This window comes from Tauraco erythrolophus, chromosome 12 (genome assembly GCF_009769465.1).
Source record: "Tauraco erythrolophus isolate bTauEry1 chromosome 12, bTauEry1.pri, whole genome shotgun sequence".
In the NCBI taxonomy this organism is placed as follows: Eukaryota; Metazoa; Chordata; class Aves; order Musophagiformes; family Musophagidae; genus Tauraco; species Tauraco erythrolophus.
Window position 1 is genome coordinate 5,557,397 of NC_141476.1, and position 16,550 is coordinate 5,573,946.

Here is a 16,550-nt window from a genome sequence, read left to right on the forward strand (position 1 = left end):
AGCATGCTGCTGCATTCAGAGGCCCTTCCCCACCTTGGACATGGTTCTCATGGCTCCAGGGTTAGAGGCTGGTTCTGTCTGCCTTCCCCATCCCAGCACCACGCTATCGTCCTCTCAACTTTATTTCGCACTTGTTCTTCATCCTGTTCTCCTAACATTGTTCCCATCAACACTTTTTAGCGCAGACACCAGGTAGCCTGCCTCCTGCCCTCTTGGAAGATGAAAGACATGCAGTGTCTCTCTTTTCTTTACCGTTCAGTAGAAATATGAAGCATTCTTAATCTTACCAGTTTGTACTTCCTCTGTGTTATTAGTGACCTCTATGCTAACCCACCTTTGCAACCCTTTTCAAGCTTTTATTCCATCCTCCAGTCTAAGCATATTCCCAGACATTCACTGACCTACAGTGGCATTGAGTGGAAAAGTGAAACAAAGCCCCATGTCTCCCCTTGCAGGACACAGAGTTATTGAAAAATTATCTAGAGTGCCTATGAGGCAGAGTAATGGAGAGTAAAATCCTACTGTCTTTGTACTGCTCAGAGCCTCTGCAACATACAGATCATTTGTCAGTGTCAGTTTGAGGTAGTCTCTGTAAACAGGCTGTTTTGCATTTGAAGCACTCACAGGACATGATGGTTCGGCTAAAAAACCATGCATTTTACATGTAACCACCAGGATAATTTGGCTGTATATCGTGTTCCCACAACTTAATATTCTACCTACGGATGCATGATCAAGAAGAGATTCCTTAACTTTGACAGGGCACATCACATTATACTCACTTTATTATTGGAAATGATCACCCCAAGGTGCAAAAGGGAGCAAAGGCATAGTTTCATCATACTTTTTTAAAAAAAAAAGCCACCACACATTTACTGCAGCGTGGGGTATTCCAAAGCTACAGAGCGCCACTTGCCAGTGCAAAAGTAACTAAATTTTACCTGGATTGAGCAAGAAAGAAATAACTGCTTAATCTAATGTTGTGCTCTGGAAAATTAATGCTGGAAAGTGCAACTTCTAGGCACACAGTTCATACCGTCAAGTAAAAAGTCAGTTTAAGTGGTGAAATATAATGTTGTAAATGCTGTACTCCTGGATGCAACCAAAAACTCTCCTGGCTACAGCTACGTATCCTCCTTTAGACTCAGGACAGGATCTGATTCTGGACTTCTGACCTACCATTAAGCAGAAAACAAAACCCTGACAGTTTCGATGCTTGCTAGGACCAACATTGAGGGGATTTTTTCCTCTGCTTTAATGGTTATTACAACCTATTAAAGTTTCCTATTCTCCAACTCTGCAAAGACTTGAATGCACTCCCAGTTGAGTAGACCAGAAAAATATACTCTCAAATCTCAACAAGCACTTGATACAGTACATTTATCTGGCAACGGATTGATATCACATCTATTTTGGCATTATGATTTTTTTTTTTTATCCTTCATATAAAAGCCCTATTTCACAATCTGGAAAGAAAAGGAACAAGTGATGGCCCATAGCTATTTAATAGCTATAAAATAAAACCTATAAAATAAAAGTGAAATGAATTATCAAACCATAAACTAAAGTTCGGTGTTTAAAATGGGCCATGGCTTTAAAAATTCAATTACAGCTTTAATAGAAACAAGTTTACTCAATATTTTAATGACCTTCTCTCATAATGTTTTCTTCCTCCTTTGCAAAGCCTGGCATTACTGAGGATGCATGGCAAGCCTGCCTTTCCTCTAACTACTTTAAGATTGATTAGGAAACAGAAATATTGATGCATTTATCCAAAATAACTTAATTAAATGAGGCAAAAAATAGCATACAGAGACACATCTCAGTAGAAAACTGGAGTTGATCGAGATTAAGAAAGGTTGCACTTAATGTTCCTGGATTGAAAACATTAGGACCGTTAATTGAACGTCAGCAATAGAGAATACTCCGAATAGGAAACTCGTCTAATGTTTTCTTAGCTCGCTGCTGGGCTATTTCCTGAGGTTCAGGTTAGGTAACTTCACGCAGATTCGCATGCTACTGACATGCAGAGGGGTTCTACAGGGCATCTCAGCTGAGAACAGCAGATGAAGAGACAGTCTCAGACCAGAAATCTGCGTTATCTTTGTTGGAGCACAGATATAAAGCCAGGTTTGCGTTTGCTTGGTTTTATGAAATTGGTATTGTCATGGTTTAGAGGACTCTTTTAGCAATGGGCTGTCATTCAACCAAAGATGCTGATTTCTTGCACTCCTGGAGGCTGAATCCAGACTCATTCCAAGCTCCTGCTAGGAAAAAATAACCTTAAGGACAAGACTTCGGGGGCCATTATTTCAAACAACAGCAGTTTTCACAGCTGTGGTTTTAGGAGGGGCTTTTCTGGTCTGTTTTACTTTCTTCAGGAAACATCAGGATCTTGACAAAATCTCTAGAAAAACAAGGAGGGGGTGCGGAATGAACTAGAGAGAATATTCTCTCTAGTTTGTTTCGGAAACAACCCATATCTTCATTTTAAATAGTGCTTCTGAAACGCGCAGTAGCATCAGGTCCAAGATGCAATCAGATAGTTCTAGGCTGATCTGTGGGGGGCCCAGCTGATTTTATTAGGACCCACCAGGAGCTCTAAAGCCTGCCCTGACAAATTCAGCTGAAGAATCAGCACTACTGATAAATTTAAAGCATTGTAGGTGCAACAACATGGAAAAAAAATAGGTAAGCATTTCTGGGAGAAAGAGAGGAACTGCAACTGAAAATACATGATTCTCAAAGCTTCATCCAAGGGGAATGGAACACAGATCTTAAAATATTACCCCTAGATGTTTCCCCGCTGTGGTTGCAATTATTCCCAAAGTACCCTGCTTAAAATAGGTTTTCAAACCATGCAAGACTAATCATTGCAATTTGGAGATGTAAGTAGGCACTTACCATGCAATTCACAATTAGCTAAAGATGGTAGAAGAATCTCAGTCATGTTGGCACAGGAGATTTAAAAAAAAAAGAAAGAAAACATTTTTTTTCTTGTAAGAATGACATGTGAAGGGAGAGTAGAGGAAGATAATTGTCATAACAAAGGGAATATGTTATTATTTATTGGCCACACTTAAGCACTGGGATCTTGGATTACGGTATCTGGTGACAAATGCTGCTTGAAATTTTGTAAATATTGCTTAAAAGGTAAGATAACTGAGTAATTCTGAATGTGCTCTGCAGCCAACACTTTCAAAATTCCATTCTGGGAAGCAGAGAAACATTTTCTTTTTGTCCTATAGAAAAAGTAAGATGCAACATCTAAACAGCCTAAAATCTTGTTCTCTTTGGGCTTGACTCTACTCCTACTAATATTAGAGTGCTGTTGCTGGTAACTATGGCAAGAGAATTTTTAAATCTAACTAATAACCTTAAGTTTTTAGTGCCTTCAAGGTATAGGGTAGTCCAAACTGTTGCCCTGCCCTGGGCCACTGTCAAGCCCACCCAGCACAAGGACTATTCCCACCTGAGGCCACTGGGCCTTATTGCACCAGAGGTAACAACTGTCCATCTCTGCAGACCTGCCCTCCTTGGTGATGATGGATTTCACCCTCCTGAGCTCAGGAGTCACAGCACTCAGCTCCCCACAGGATTAGACCTTGACTTTGCCAAAGTGGCAGCTGTAAATAGACATTTAGGGTCTAATTTCTACATCCTTCGTTATTTTGACTTAGATTCAGCCAAAACATTGGCACATTTATCTGATTTGTCACTATTAATTTCCTAGTTCCCTTTTTCTTTTCTTCCTCCTCTTCCAGATTCACTGGGTTATGAAAAGCAGTAATAACCTTTCAAAACCGATTTTTCTTTTTTTTTTGCAAAGCTTTTGATTTTTTTATCACTCTACTAGTGCTGGGATGCTGATTATCCCCCTCCTTCCCTACCTTACCCAGCTCTAGAAGTGCATGCAAACAGAAAAGAAAAAAAAACAAATAACAAAAACAAACCACACAAACCCTCAGCAATAAGTTGGCTGATTCTGGCAGTAAGACAAATCTAGCACCACACAGCAGGCAGGCAGAGAGTGCACTGCTCATCCTTTCGATTTTGTCAGTGTATGGGAATGCTGGACATCAACACACAGCGAGGGATCCGGCCGAAAGCACTCCTCCTCGGCATCTGAACCCCACTGCTTTCACCCCCGGTTGGAAGATACAGGTAAAAAACAGAGAAATGCTTTAGCTAACTGGATTCAGTGGAAATATAAAGCAGTTAGAAGGAGCCCGGACAGCCTAATCTTATTCCTAGCAGGCAGTGGAAGTAAACCACAGTGTACGGGCTGATAGCTACTGTATACATAATACCCTCAGGTACTGTAACTTGCATGTGATTCTTTGCTTTACAGCAAATAAATTGTTGCAAGTAGCAGTAAAGATGATTTTTTTTTTTTTTTGGATACACTTCGTTCAAGTTGCCTTTATAAATATTTATCATTATTTACTTAATTATACCTCTCTCTGACAGCAGGCTTTATGGCAACTTTGAACCACAATGAACAGGCAGACTGGATGCCTCCTTTTTAGCTAGACTGTACCTATTCTGTGTGTTTTATGTACATCTATTACCAGCATGTTATGAGCATATCACTCATTCATTTCATAATGCAATTTATAGTTACATTACAAAAGAATCCTTCTACAAATAGCAAATACGTAATATCGATAAAACATTTAGGAACAGAACATAAATTTAATGACTGAGGTATAACATAGTATCAATAATCTGCAGGGAAAAAAAAAAAGTATGTAAATAATCACAATTTATTATAGCAGGAACCAAAACAGAGAACATATTTCTTTGTCCAAAACTTTTTTTAAAGGGACTTGACATTCACAAAATTCTTTTTTCCCCCACAGATGTCAGAAGCCGAGACAGACAAGGTAAAAATCAAACCAGCAGAAAGTTTTGAACATGACAAGCAAAATGTTTCTTGGCTGAAGAAAGGTAAGTTACATTGCTGAGTTATTAGTTACCAGTTTGCATTCAGATATACTTCTTATTAACTAAAAATTCTTTTTTGAAGAAAAAGACGTAAGAATACTTTAAAGGCTTAAATATGGCCAGAAATTTCTACCACACAAATTCTACAGCTTGACTTCTATGAAACTTGCATGTACGTTTGCTTATGATATGGAAAGACCTAGATTACTCAATTTTAAAGAAAACTGAAAAATCATTTTTTCTAATACCCTTGCATTCCTGAAGAAGCTTTATTTGACCTGAACTGTAAGTCATTAAGAAGTTCAGACGGTCACCTTAATTCTGATGAAAAGTTTTTATTAACTCAAGCTATTACTGAATTAGATTCATATTTGTTTGTTTTTCTCAAACACAAGTAAAGATCAACCCTGAATCTTTGGATTTGTCAGTGTGTTATCTTAGAATAAAGTAGCATCAGTTGACAGCGGTTTATAAAACAGACTCTCAGAAGCAGAGAAGTTATAAAAAACAAGTATAGGAGAACTTTCCAGTTTTAAAGACCAAAAAATGCTGAGTATTAAGTAAATAATTTGTGTCAAATACTGGTATTTCTATTACGACATTCTATTAAACTATTGAGAAGACAGACGTACAACTGTAAAGGTTTTCTTATCGCATACGCCTGTACGCACGAAGAAGGAAGATTCTTAGGATATATTTCTTGCTGGAAAAATTGATTTGTTGAGTTAGTATGTAGCTTATTACGTCTTTACTGATGTTTGTTGGTCATAGAAGAGTTTCTTTACTGTAAATTGTGCACAGACAAGAACAATACAAATTGAATAGAGTCTCAAAGCAGAGATTTTCGAGATGCACATGACGCAAATGAAGTACCTGTGGTTAGGTGCAAATTATGTTTTTTAATGAGAACAGATATATTCTAACACTAACAAAAGTATTTTGGGAAGACTCAACAAGCAATCTTGTATTTTGAAAACATTAATTAGGGGGATGTTGAGGAAAAGGTTCGTTTATAGCTGCTATTATGTCATCTGTAAAACGTGCATCACTATTTTAAGCTCATGTAGTTAATTGTACGTTAGATCGTTCAGCTGCAAGAAGGGCTGCAATAAAGTGGGCCGAAATTAATGTCTCTGCCTTGCACTCCTCATTGTTTATGCAGCACTTCCACAGAATGAAAGTGGCACGCTCGAGCAGAGCTGACTGGCCAGAACCCAGGCTGTTTGGCTGGACACCCAAAATCCTCTGCTTGCAAGGTGTCAGCTAACTTCAGCAAAACCAGCAAACAAATGGATTGAGTGTGTGTTCCATCAGAATAGGGTAGAGCACAAGAGATTTTAAACTTTACAATATGGGTATAAGGGACTTTAACTGGTCCATCTCTCTGAGCAGGGTAAGACCAATGGCTTATTGGTTATCTGTCCTCTGGTCCAGACCTTCTCCAGTAGCCAGTTGGCATCTCTCACACCTCTATGTTCCTGAGTCCATTTCACATAAGTGATGCTAATCCACAATGTTTTATTTCGCCATTTCCTAAGAAGACACACCATCCAGAGTTGCTAGATCATTAGTAATGTTTTGATTGTTTTGTGGTTGGAGAAGCCAACCTCTTTCAGAAAGAGCCAAACACTGTCTATTGACATCTCTTCTCTCTGAAGTGCCATAAAGCTGTATTGGACCTTGAAGGTCTTGTACAGCAGCAGAGTCAATAAATAGCTGAAATGTCTCATAAGGAAGGGAAATTTTCCCTGATATAAGAATATAGACTTTATTTTATCGTATATTGAAATTTGATTTTTAAAAATTTTTTTCGTGTTTCTTTGCTTTAAGTACTTCTGCGGTATATGGTGGGTTTTAGAATATGGTGAACCAAATTGTCTGGAGCAGAAGCTTAACTTCTATGTTTAAATGTTTTAAAAATACCTCATGTATAGATTTCAGGCATTCCAATAAACAATGAATTGTGGAGAACAGACTTGCACTGTTTCCGTCAGGCGCAGTAAGAAGACTATATGTTCTTTTAGCATCCAGTTTTAAAGAAAAGTTATTTTTATTCATGGTTTTGTATTGATTATTTGTTCCTTCTAAAAGAAACAATCATGAACCACATAGTATCAGAAATAAACAAAAAAATATAGACTGGGCTGTGGCTTTAGTATCTTTCCTAGACTTCAGGTTTTTCCTAATGCTTTGCAAAGTAATAGCTCATGGACTGGTAGTGCAATGGGTCAACATCAAAATAAGGTACCTATTACTTTTTTTCTTGGCTTTCAACATTAGAAGCTGTTTAATCAGGGAAGGGGGTAGGGGCATATTAAATTGATTGCTAGTTATTGATCTTCTAGGTTTTTTGAAGAAGAAGAAATTTTTTCTTCTGTCTTTAAGCCTCTAAAAGCAGAAATCAAAGCCTCATTCTGAGAAAACTTCTTCCACAAAGGAAAACAGAAACCAAACCAGCCTTGTGAAAAGTATTATAGAAGAACATTAGGCTGTGCATATAGGATTGTATCTTATTGTATCAGCAGGAAGAGCATAAATGATCCTACTCATGCCTCTACCTCTAAGTCATCTGCACTGACCGCTGTGCTCCCGCACCTCTGCCATGAGTGTACCAGAAGACTGAGAGGAGCTAAAGATGATATGGAAAATAAATAACTCTGCACAAGGTAGCATAGTCTTGGAGAGAAAAATCTACATAATCATGGCCCTAGACTGTCTTTTTTAAATGGATATTGGTATATTTTCCCTCTCCTTTTATTTCTTGCTTATCCCAAAGTCTTTTTTTTGGTGGAGGACCTGAGGTCCTCCGCAGCACCCAGAAGTTTAGAGCACTATAATGAAATAATAGTAAAAACAAACAGGGAAGCAAACTGGTAAATGTGTGCTTTAGTTTTGCTAGACTAAGTCCTAAAACATCTCTGTACCTCCTAAGACACATAGCACTTAAATCTGGATGTGGACAACAGGAGAGGGTCCCTGGGTTGAGAGTGATAATGAGGATGGCGAAATGACCACAGTCCTATGCCAAGATGTCTTGGGGTGAAGAATTTATACTAGCAATCATTTCTGATAGTATGGCATGTTTCTATTGTTTCTAAAGATCACACAACAGATGAGAAAACCTGTGTTAGGAGGGTGTGCAGCAGATCATCATGTCCACATCAACCAGAATTAGTATGAATGAGCATTGAGAAAAGGCAGCTCTTGGTCTCTTTTTCTGCTTCTCTGCCCTTAGAACTGGTGAGAACCAACTCCAGGAGAGCCTGGGACATAGGAGTAAAGCCTAATGACTTCTATTTTCTGTAGGAGCGGAAGCAGTTTTCTCTGCTTGCTTCTTCCCAGGGGGAAGAGTTCATCATCAGAGATGGAATGCAGTTTTGGATGGAGATAGAAAGCTCCCCATCCAACACTTACAGAACATCAGGGCAGAGTGAAACATGGACTCAGTTGCAAAGAAACATTTGCAGAGTTGTCTGCATTTCTGCCCTGAAAAACTAAAGCAGGAATCCTCAGCACACATTATCGCCACTTACACACGTTTTGCCCTGACATTTGCACAAAACGACATAAATGACAGTGTATAAAATACAAATACACATGTATAAGTAAAGAACGACCAATGTAACTCACAGGTAATATTAAAGAAATGTCCTCTGCATGGGCCTGTGTCTCCACCTGTTTCATGCACCTGGCAAGCTGTGTAAGCAGCAGACCATTACACCCCAAGCAAGAAACATCTCTGTGGGCTCCTAATGAATTATAGAATCATAGAATGGTTTGGGTTGGGAGGGACCTTAAAGATAGTTGTAAAAAATTTCTTCCTTAGATCTAATCTAACTCTCCCCTCTTTCAGTTGAAAGCCATTGCCCCTTGTCCTGTCACTACACGCCCTTGTAAAAAGTCCCTCTCCAGCTTAATCAAACACAGTTATTGGAGAGTCCTGTGAAATCTGGGAAGCAGCACAAAACATGCTAACACTGTCCCAGCTAAAACCAGGACACATGCCTTCAAAAATGCAATACTCAAGGATGAGTAACACTGTCAGGGGCTGACTCAGGGATGCTCCCACCTTGCACAAGCACAGCCAAGACCACAGAGCTGCCTCTTCCACATGGACCAGGGCTATTTCCACCATGGTGGTGATTTAGTGCCAGCTTAGCAGCCTGGGAAGGGAGGTCAAAGCAGAGTTAAATTCACACCAGCATCAGCATGTGGCTTTTGGAGTTCCTTACAAACATTTAATCTCTTGGTATCACTCAATGATTACAGCCATATGGATACACGGGAGCAGGCAGGAGCTTATCTGACCAACATAAAGCTGTAAGAGGTGACACTGATTTTGCACAGGGGCCAGCAGTGGTCTGATCACTATTTCTGCATCCATTACCAATGCAAGGGAAAAATATGTGAGGGCCTAATACTGCCCTCCCATGATTTCATCCAAAACTGGCCACAGCAGCCTAGGAACACAGCTCCAAGTTGCTCAGAAATGAAATTTCATTTCAGGATATTTTCACACAAAGCCCTCCTGTTTTATGCTGCCCAGCTGTGTACACAAATGCCCTCCATATATAACTTCCAGTGAAAAGTTAATGAAATGGCTTCCTTGCTCTCCTGCCAAAAATATAGCTGAAATTCTAATCTCAAGACTTTCTCCAGAATAGCCCCTTTCTGCACTAAAATTCTCATAAATCAGAAACATTTTTGTCTAAAATAAGCCTGTTTTCATTGTCTTGCAAATAGTAAAAAGTCTAGCCCCAATTTCTTTAATCAGCTGCTCTAGCCAGCAGATTTTCGCTGTAGGGTGAAATTCAGTCCTGTACTGAGGGTCAGTACAAGGTCAGCACTTAAACCATAAAATAGGGCTTAAGTGGTAAATAGAGCCTCTGTTCAGGATTATATTTCACCCCTCCAAGGACTATACTTCATATGAAAAGGGAGATTTACTCCTATCAGAAACCTGGCTGTAGTGGCTTTATTCACATTATTCAAATAATATCTTATTCCAGAAGCAAGCCCATTGGGTGAGATTGTTCCACATTTCTTAGTGGTACATCCCAGAAATCCAATGCAGGACAAGACTATTCCTAACTGCAGCACACCAAAACATCCCACAGCCTGGTCCTGGGGTTATATTCCTGGGGGTAATAACAAAACTTTCCTATATTACAGCACTCAGAAATGCCTTTTCCCCGACATGCCTCTCTCACTGGTTACCCAGGGGATTTAAGAGACTTTTACAAGGAGTGATAAAGTGGGATGGACATAACGCCATGAGACTGGTTTTGCAGAAGAAGAGTTGTCCTGGAGACACCCAGGGAGTTTCCCAGCTCTTTCACAACCTTCCAGATTTTCACTTGTCTTGCAGGGGCTGGAGCAACTGCTACGAGGCTTGTACTTTGGTTTCAGGGAGATTATTCTCAGCAGAGTGTTCTGATCTGACAGGCATCCTTCCACTTAAGGACTTAAATGATATTTTTAGAATATCTTTCTAAAAACTTAGAAGTCAGTGAATGTGATTTCACATACATGCTTGGACACTTGTTTCCTGAATTTTCTGACTTGGGTCCAGAAGCTTTTTTCACTCTCTTTTTCCAGCCTGAATTAAGTCATTGGGTTGAAAAGCTTTATAGAAGATTGATAGCAAAGAAATACCTCTCAGTTTTATGTAACAGAAAATGCCAAATGCTTATAAGATGAATACTGTAATCCAAGCAGACTGCTTCCAGATAAGAACACCACATTAAAAAAAAAAAAAAAAGCACATTTAAAAACTGATGACAAGGATCCCAGGGGGCTCAAATTCCTGGAAGATGCCTTGTCAGCTTCAAGACTATGACCAAATGAATTAATCAAGACAACTCTTCCTTTAAGTTGTAAACCAGCAGATTTAAAGACTCTCTTCCAATGGAGAGGGAGTATATGAAATCCGCAATGGTCCCAGCTCACCGCTCCTAATTATAGTTTTATAAACTGAGTGGTCCTTGATCTTTGAACTGGAGGGTCCTTGGAGATGTAAGACTTTGAATACTGCCACAAAAGTGGAATGAATGTACAGTAAAGATAGTGGTACTTCTCTCAGTGATAGGGCTAAGTTTAAAGTCGCACTCATATGCTGGATATTGACCATAAAAATATAAGCAAAGGTTTATTTAGGTTTGATTGCCTTCAGTAAATTTGCTCTACAAAGGAAGAGAAAAGTCTATTTCATTCAACTGCCAATGTTGAGGAAGACCTGAAGATATTGCTTCATTCATGCCTGGAAGTTTTCCAGATCAATTCTGTTCTCTGCTGTACTTGGGCAAAATATTCAGGATTTCACCCTCCGTTGTACTGATAGAACAAAACATGCAATAACAATACAGACACTCATTAATTTTTGATTTTCTCAGCAACATACATGTTAGAGAGCAATACACATATCCAAGGGCCTCCATAGCGCTTCCTACTTAAGATGGCAAACTGTGGTGCACGGAAAATCTTAGCCTAAGGATCAGTGTCAAAGCAATGAGTAATTCCATTAAAAATTCCATTAAAGTAACAGAGCTGCATTGGCTTGCAAAAGATTTCATTTGTCCCAGTATGTTTAAGACAGATACTTGTAATCATCTTGGGGCATCAATGAGGCAAGAGGAATGAAGCAACAGGTCTCATTTTTACCATTTCAATTCATAGAGGGAAGGGTCAAATGCCAAATTGGTCTCCAAGATCTAAGGCAATACAAGCCAGAAAGATGCCTGTACTAAACGGAATTACTTCACCTGGATCATAAAGCAAATTCTGTACTAATAAAAACAACCAGTATTTCAGAAGCTCCATGATTTCGGTGTTTGATTGTATATCTGGTCCTTATTAGAGATGTTGTTGGCCTTAGATTCCAACACATGTATGACTGTCTCAGAGCAGTTTGCTTCTCGTCAAAGTGGAGCCCAACATCAGTTTCTGTGGTCAACTTAACTCTGGGACCCTGGTGTCTTCTGGGCAGAAGGGCATATGCAAAAATTAGATGCTGAAGCCCTCAGTGTCAGCTGAGTTTCTTTATAGCTCTTACTAAACTGAGATTCATCTCTTTGAAGGCCTCTTTACCACCTGAACAATATTTAAGTGGTAGAGAGATCTTTGCTATCTTCCTAAACCAAATTAATTTTCATTTTATAGGAGTCAAACAGTCTTTTAGGGTTTCCTAATTATATAGTCTCATTCTAATTCAAGTCTTTAATCTGAATAAACACATTAGAAAAACACAGACAACTAATCATAAAGTCAGATGGATTGTTTATTATCTGTCTACTTAATGTGCTTATGATTGCAGCAGTTAAACATGATAATGTTTTCTTCTCTCACATATAAATTAATATACACAGTACAGAAATATGTGCAAGACGACAAACTTCTGCCTGAATATGTCAGTAGGCTCCAGAGACAGAGAAGTAGATGTGCTGCTCACTGCTGTGCTCTACAGAAAAACACAAACATTGCCATGATAGTGTTGAGACATCTGAGAACTGAGTACTGACAAATTATCTTCTTGCCGAAATGTGCCTACATGCAATTTCAGAACAGAAAAACGCTATTGCAGCGGCAAAGGTGCAGATAGGAACACGGTTTTGCTATATCACTGCACCTGTAATTTAAAAGCAGTAGGTGTAGATTTTGGGTAAATAAGTTCACCTGAGCAAAATAAAGCTCAAATCACTATCTTCCTCCTGAAGCAAACTCAGACATCAGAGAAAAGTTTTCTGCTGTGTGATCTTCATAAAGATAGTTGTCTTAAAAGGGGGTTAAACCCTTTTAACACCAAATTGCCTGTTACATGCCCATGGCAACTAACATATGTGCCAAAATGCTATCCCATATCCACAAATACTCAGATGCCATAACTAACGTTGGAATATGATCCTTCCTGTTCCCACAGCATATTGTAAGTAAGTATTACTTCAAGTATGCATTCAGTAAAATCAGTGATTATTACTCAGATAGGCTTTTCTCTATCATTAGGCTAATTTTTTTAATGGCCACTTGGTATACCATAATGAAGCTATATTTGGCTTTGGAATATTCAAGTTTTAGCTAAATTTAAGACACACTACACTTTTCCCCCCAAACAAGAGTTATTCGTCATCTTTGTTGCCTCACTGTTGGTTCTCTGATAAAGCAGCCCCAACCGCGTGTTCTGATTATGTATCACTACAGCTAAATTCAAACTGGTATTTCCCATCTCCAGCCTTTCTAGGGTTTGACTTCTGTGTATCAACAATCAGAAGAAGGGTCTTCGAGGTTAACCCATGCTTCATGCTGGTGCTCTGCGTGATGCTCACTCTTACTACATAGACCTTAGAAATAAGTTGAGAGGAGTCTTAGAAAAACAGAGTGCATCCTCAGGTCATCATAATTTTGTAAGACTGCTTCAAGTAGCATACTCCTATCAGATCCTGCTCTTTCAGCTTTCCACCATGTGGGCTGTCCTTGCTCTGCACACTCATTGAATATCAAAGTAGTCAACGCCAAACTAAATCACAACTTCTATCTTGTTGGTTAATAGAAGCCCAATATGCTGAGCAATCCACATTATTACATGTATAATAACTCTGAATTTGACTCAGACCGAGCTGAAATCTAGTGGCTTTAAGACTGTCATATAGACATGCCATGTATGTTGACTGCTGGTCCTAAACTTGCATCATGGCTGATAAATCAGTCAGTATTCCTGAATGAAGAGAGCCCACTTCGATAGCATGTGGGCAAAGCGTAAAATAGGAATGGAAACTCAAAAGTTAACGTAAGCTTCTTCACTTTCATTTTCCTTCTTCTTAACAATTTCCCTCATCTATAAATGCTACACAACCAAATAAAATTCTATGATAAGCTTTTTTTTTCCCCTGGTTAAACGTAAAAGAGAAGTTGTATGTTACTGGAATTTCAAATCTCTGAAATCCATGCTTATATTCCACGAGTGAGCAAAACAAGAGAAGAGATGGTGAGAGGCAGGAGAAGTCAAAAGAACTGTAGGAAAAAGCAATTATGACACCTAGTAGTCGTTCTGGTTAGACGAAGTTGTGACTAAATATGTTGTCATCTTCAGATATTTTAAATGTTTAATTTCAGCTTCCAGCTAAGCAATGATTTTTTTTTTTTTTCCTAGCTTATGATTTATATGAGCTACAGGTAGATACTCACTTGACTCACACTCTTGGTCCCTAACGTTATGACCAGCCCTGTCCCATCAGAGATGGATATCACTAAGCAAGGAAAGTCCAAACAGCAGGAGAAGCTTTCCTAGCTCTCGCTTGGAGGGAGTCACCAGTTGTAGGATAGTACAGTCTCCATGCCTTAAATTTTTTTCATGAAAAATAAATAAAATATAAAACTGAGCAGCAGTTTTTACAGTATGACACAGCAGTATTACTTGCATTAGGCCAATTTACCACTTATGATAGCAGTAATAGCACTAAAAGCCAATAAAAGCGGTCTGTTCGTTCAGAGATTGGCTTTTATGGCTTATTCTAAATATTATCAAGTGAATCAAAAGCTGTCATTATAGTGTCTAAAAAGCCTTCGTACCTTGTAAGCAAACAGTGTGATTTTGACAAATAATCATTAATATGCCTGTGTGAGACCAGGGCTAAAAAAGAAAGAAAAAGGAAAACCCAATATTTCACTTTACATAAGTTATTAAGATCATTTCAGTTAAATCTCGCACAAAATAAAACAGGTTTATATGTAAAATGCCATAGTTTTCCCAAGGTTTTGTTTTTTTTTAATCTGTGAACATACTTTTTCATAAAACAAAAACTTGTCAGATAACTAAGCAGTGAATGATTGAACTGTAATAATATATTCTCATCATCTTTGGAAAAACAAATGATGCATGTGTCTAGATAGTGCCTTCTGGGCCAACATCTAACCTAACCTTCCCTTGGCTCACATCCTGCCTGCCAGAAGCCCTGACGAGTACTGCACCACTTCCCCTCTTCTTGCTTCACAACAGAAGGTATGTTCCCATAGCACTAGAGAGGTGTAAATTAATTTATCTCCTGTCTCCTACCTGGCCAGTTACCCTTGCAAGAAGCTCAGGGAAGCAGAGCCAAGGCTCTGGCAGCTCTCAGCTACACTCCACCCACCTCCTGCCTACTTGAATGTGAACAGGACAGTCCAGAGAGAGAACTGTGCTCTCTACTGTATGCAGGGCAGACATTGGATAGATAGGGTTTCCTCTTTGCACTATTCCTTGCTGCTGCCCAGCAATACTAGGACAAGTTCTGTTCAAAGCTGTATCACCCAAGTTCCTACCATTTGCCATTTCTAGTCTTGAAACCTCTCGAATGGCACCACCCAGTGTGCAATCACCAACAACAGATCAGGATGAAGATTTGGGCTTACCACTGGGTACCTAAGACAACTGTTACTGACAACATTGCAGTGATTCACATGTATCTTCTTGAAGAGTTTGAGAAAGGATGGAGACAAGGAGACAGACAGGAGAAACACCCTTATTCCTGCCGTTGCACTGTCACCATGGCCAACGTTGCTTCTTCATGCTCTCCTTCTGCATAACCTGATGAACCTTACGGATGTGGTACCCAAGGTCACACGCTCCCAACTGGGTAGACCTGCTGGCTCTATAGAAGTGCCCTCATCTGCTTCAGATCCCTGTGGGTAGGCATTACCTGGGCTACCTGGAGACAGGGCAAGATGCACAAGGTGGAAGCACAGCAGGAGCTTCAGGATGTCATGTGGAATGGGACATCATCTGGTGCTGGGATGACTCCATGAGTAAACACACCACATAGAGAGGGTAGGTACTGGGAAGGTTAGGTGTAGGTTGTACAACAGCTCCGACTATATAATCAAGGCTTTTCTCAATCAAAGAATTTAGTCTGTTAAAACATTAACTGGACTAACAGTAAAATCTTAGCTGCGCGCACACTGTGTGCCCCTCCTAGTCATAGAAAGACTTTTCAGTGCAAGTCAGCAAGAGGATTTGGGAGCTCCAGTTATTCTCAGAACCCTACAAGGAGTCTGGCTATAAGTCTGAAGGCCACAGAGCTTCTTCAGCCCCCACATGAACTGCAGCAACTTCTTAGCCATGCTGGCAGACATCCAGGCTCTCGACTCAAGACCAGGGTATGCAACCATGGCAAGTTCCTGGGAGAAACTAAGTGCGCTGGGCCAGGCATGGCCACCTGTCCAGTCTCATGCATTGAGTACAAGCCTTGGGCAGTTGGCTCAAGCATTCATGCTTCCACAGGGAGTGCTGTGTCTCAGGGAGTTTTCCTGCCTACTGCTACTCACTATTCTTGGGGCCCTGCTGGAATAGCAAGCTAGCGTGCTTGCAGTTGATGGTGTTATGTGATACGTTGTGCAGCTGCACAGAGTTCACGGGCTAGCAGGAACATGTGGTGCTGCACTGCCAGGGGAATTATTCCCCCAACACGGCCCTTTAAGGGCCACATGTGTTTTGCAGGCAATTTATGTGAGCAGAAAACCAACAGACCTCCCGTTCCAAGCTTCTAATTTCTTTGGCTATTTTTTGGCTATTTTTTTTTCCATAGATTAAAGAACTTTCCAGAAGCACTACATTAACAGCAAGGCAGAAAGATCCC

General features: G+C 39.7%; 1 protein-coding gene across 2 annotated transcripts in view; it reads left to right on the forward strand.

Moving 5' to 3' along the window:
• The first annotated feature begins 4,862 nt into the window (after positions 1-4,862).
• MDFIC2 (MyoD family inhibitor domain containing 2) overlaps positions 4,863-16,550 on the forward strand; it is a 44,811-nt gene continuing 33,123 nt past the window's right edge. For both annotated transcript variants that reach the window (XM_086619218.1, XM_086619219.1), the window contains exon 1: positions 4,863-4,950. In XM_086619218.1, the coding sequence (XP_086475344.1) occupies positions 4,863-4,950 (88 nt within the window). The remainder of the gene's footprint in view (positions 4,951-16,550) is intronic.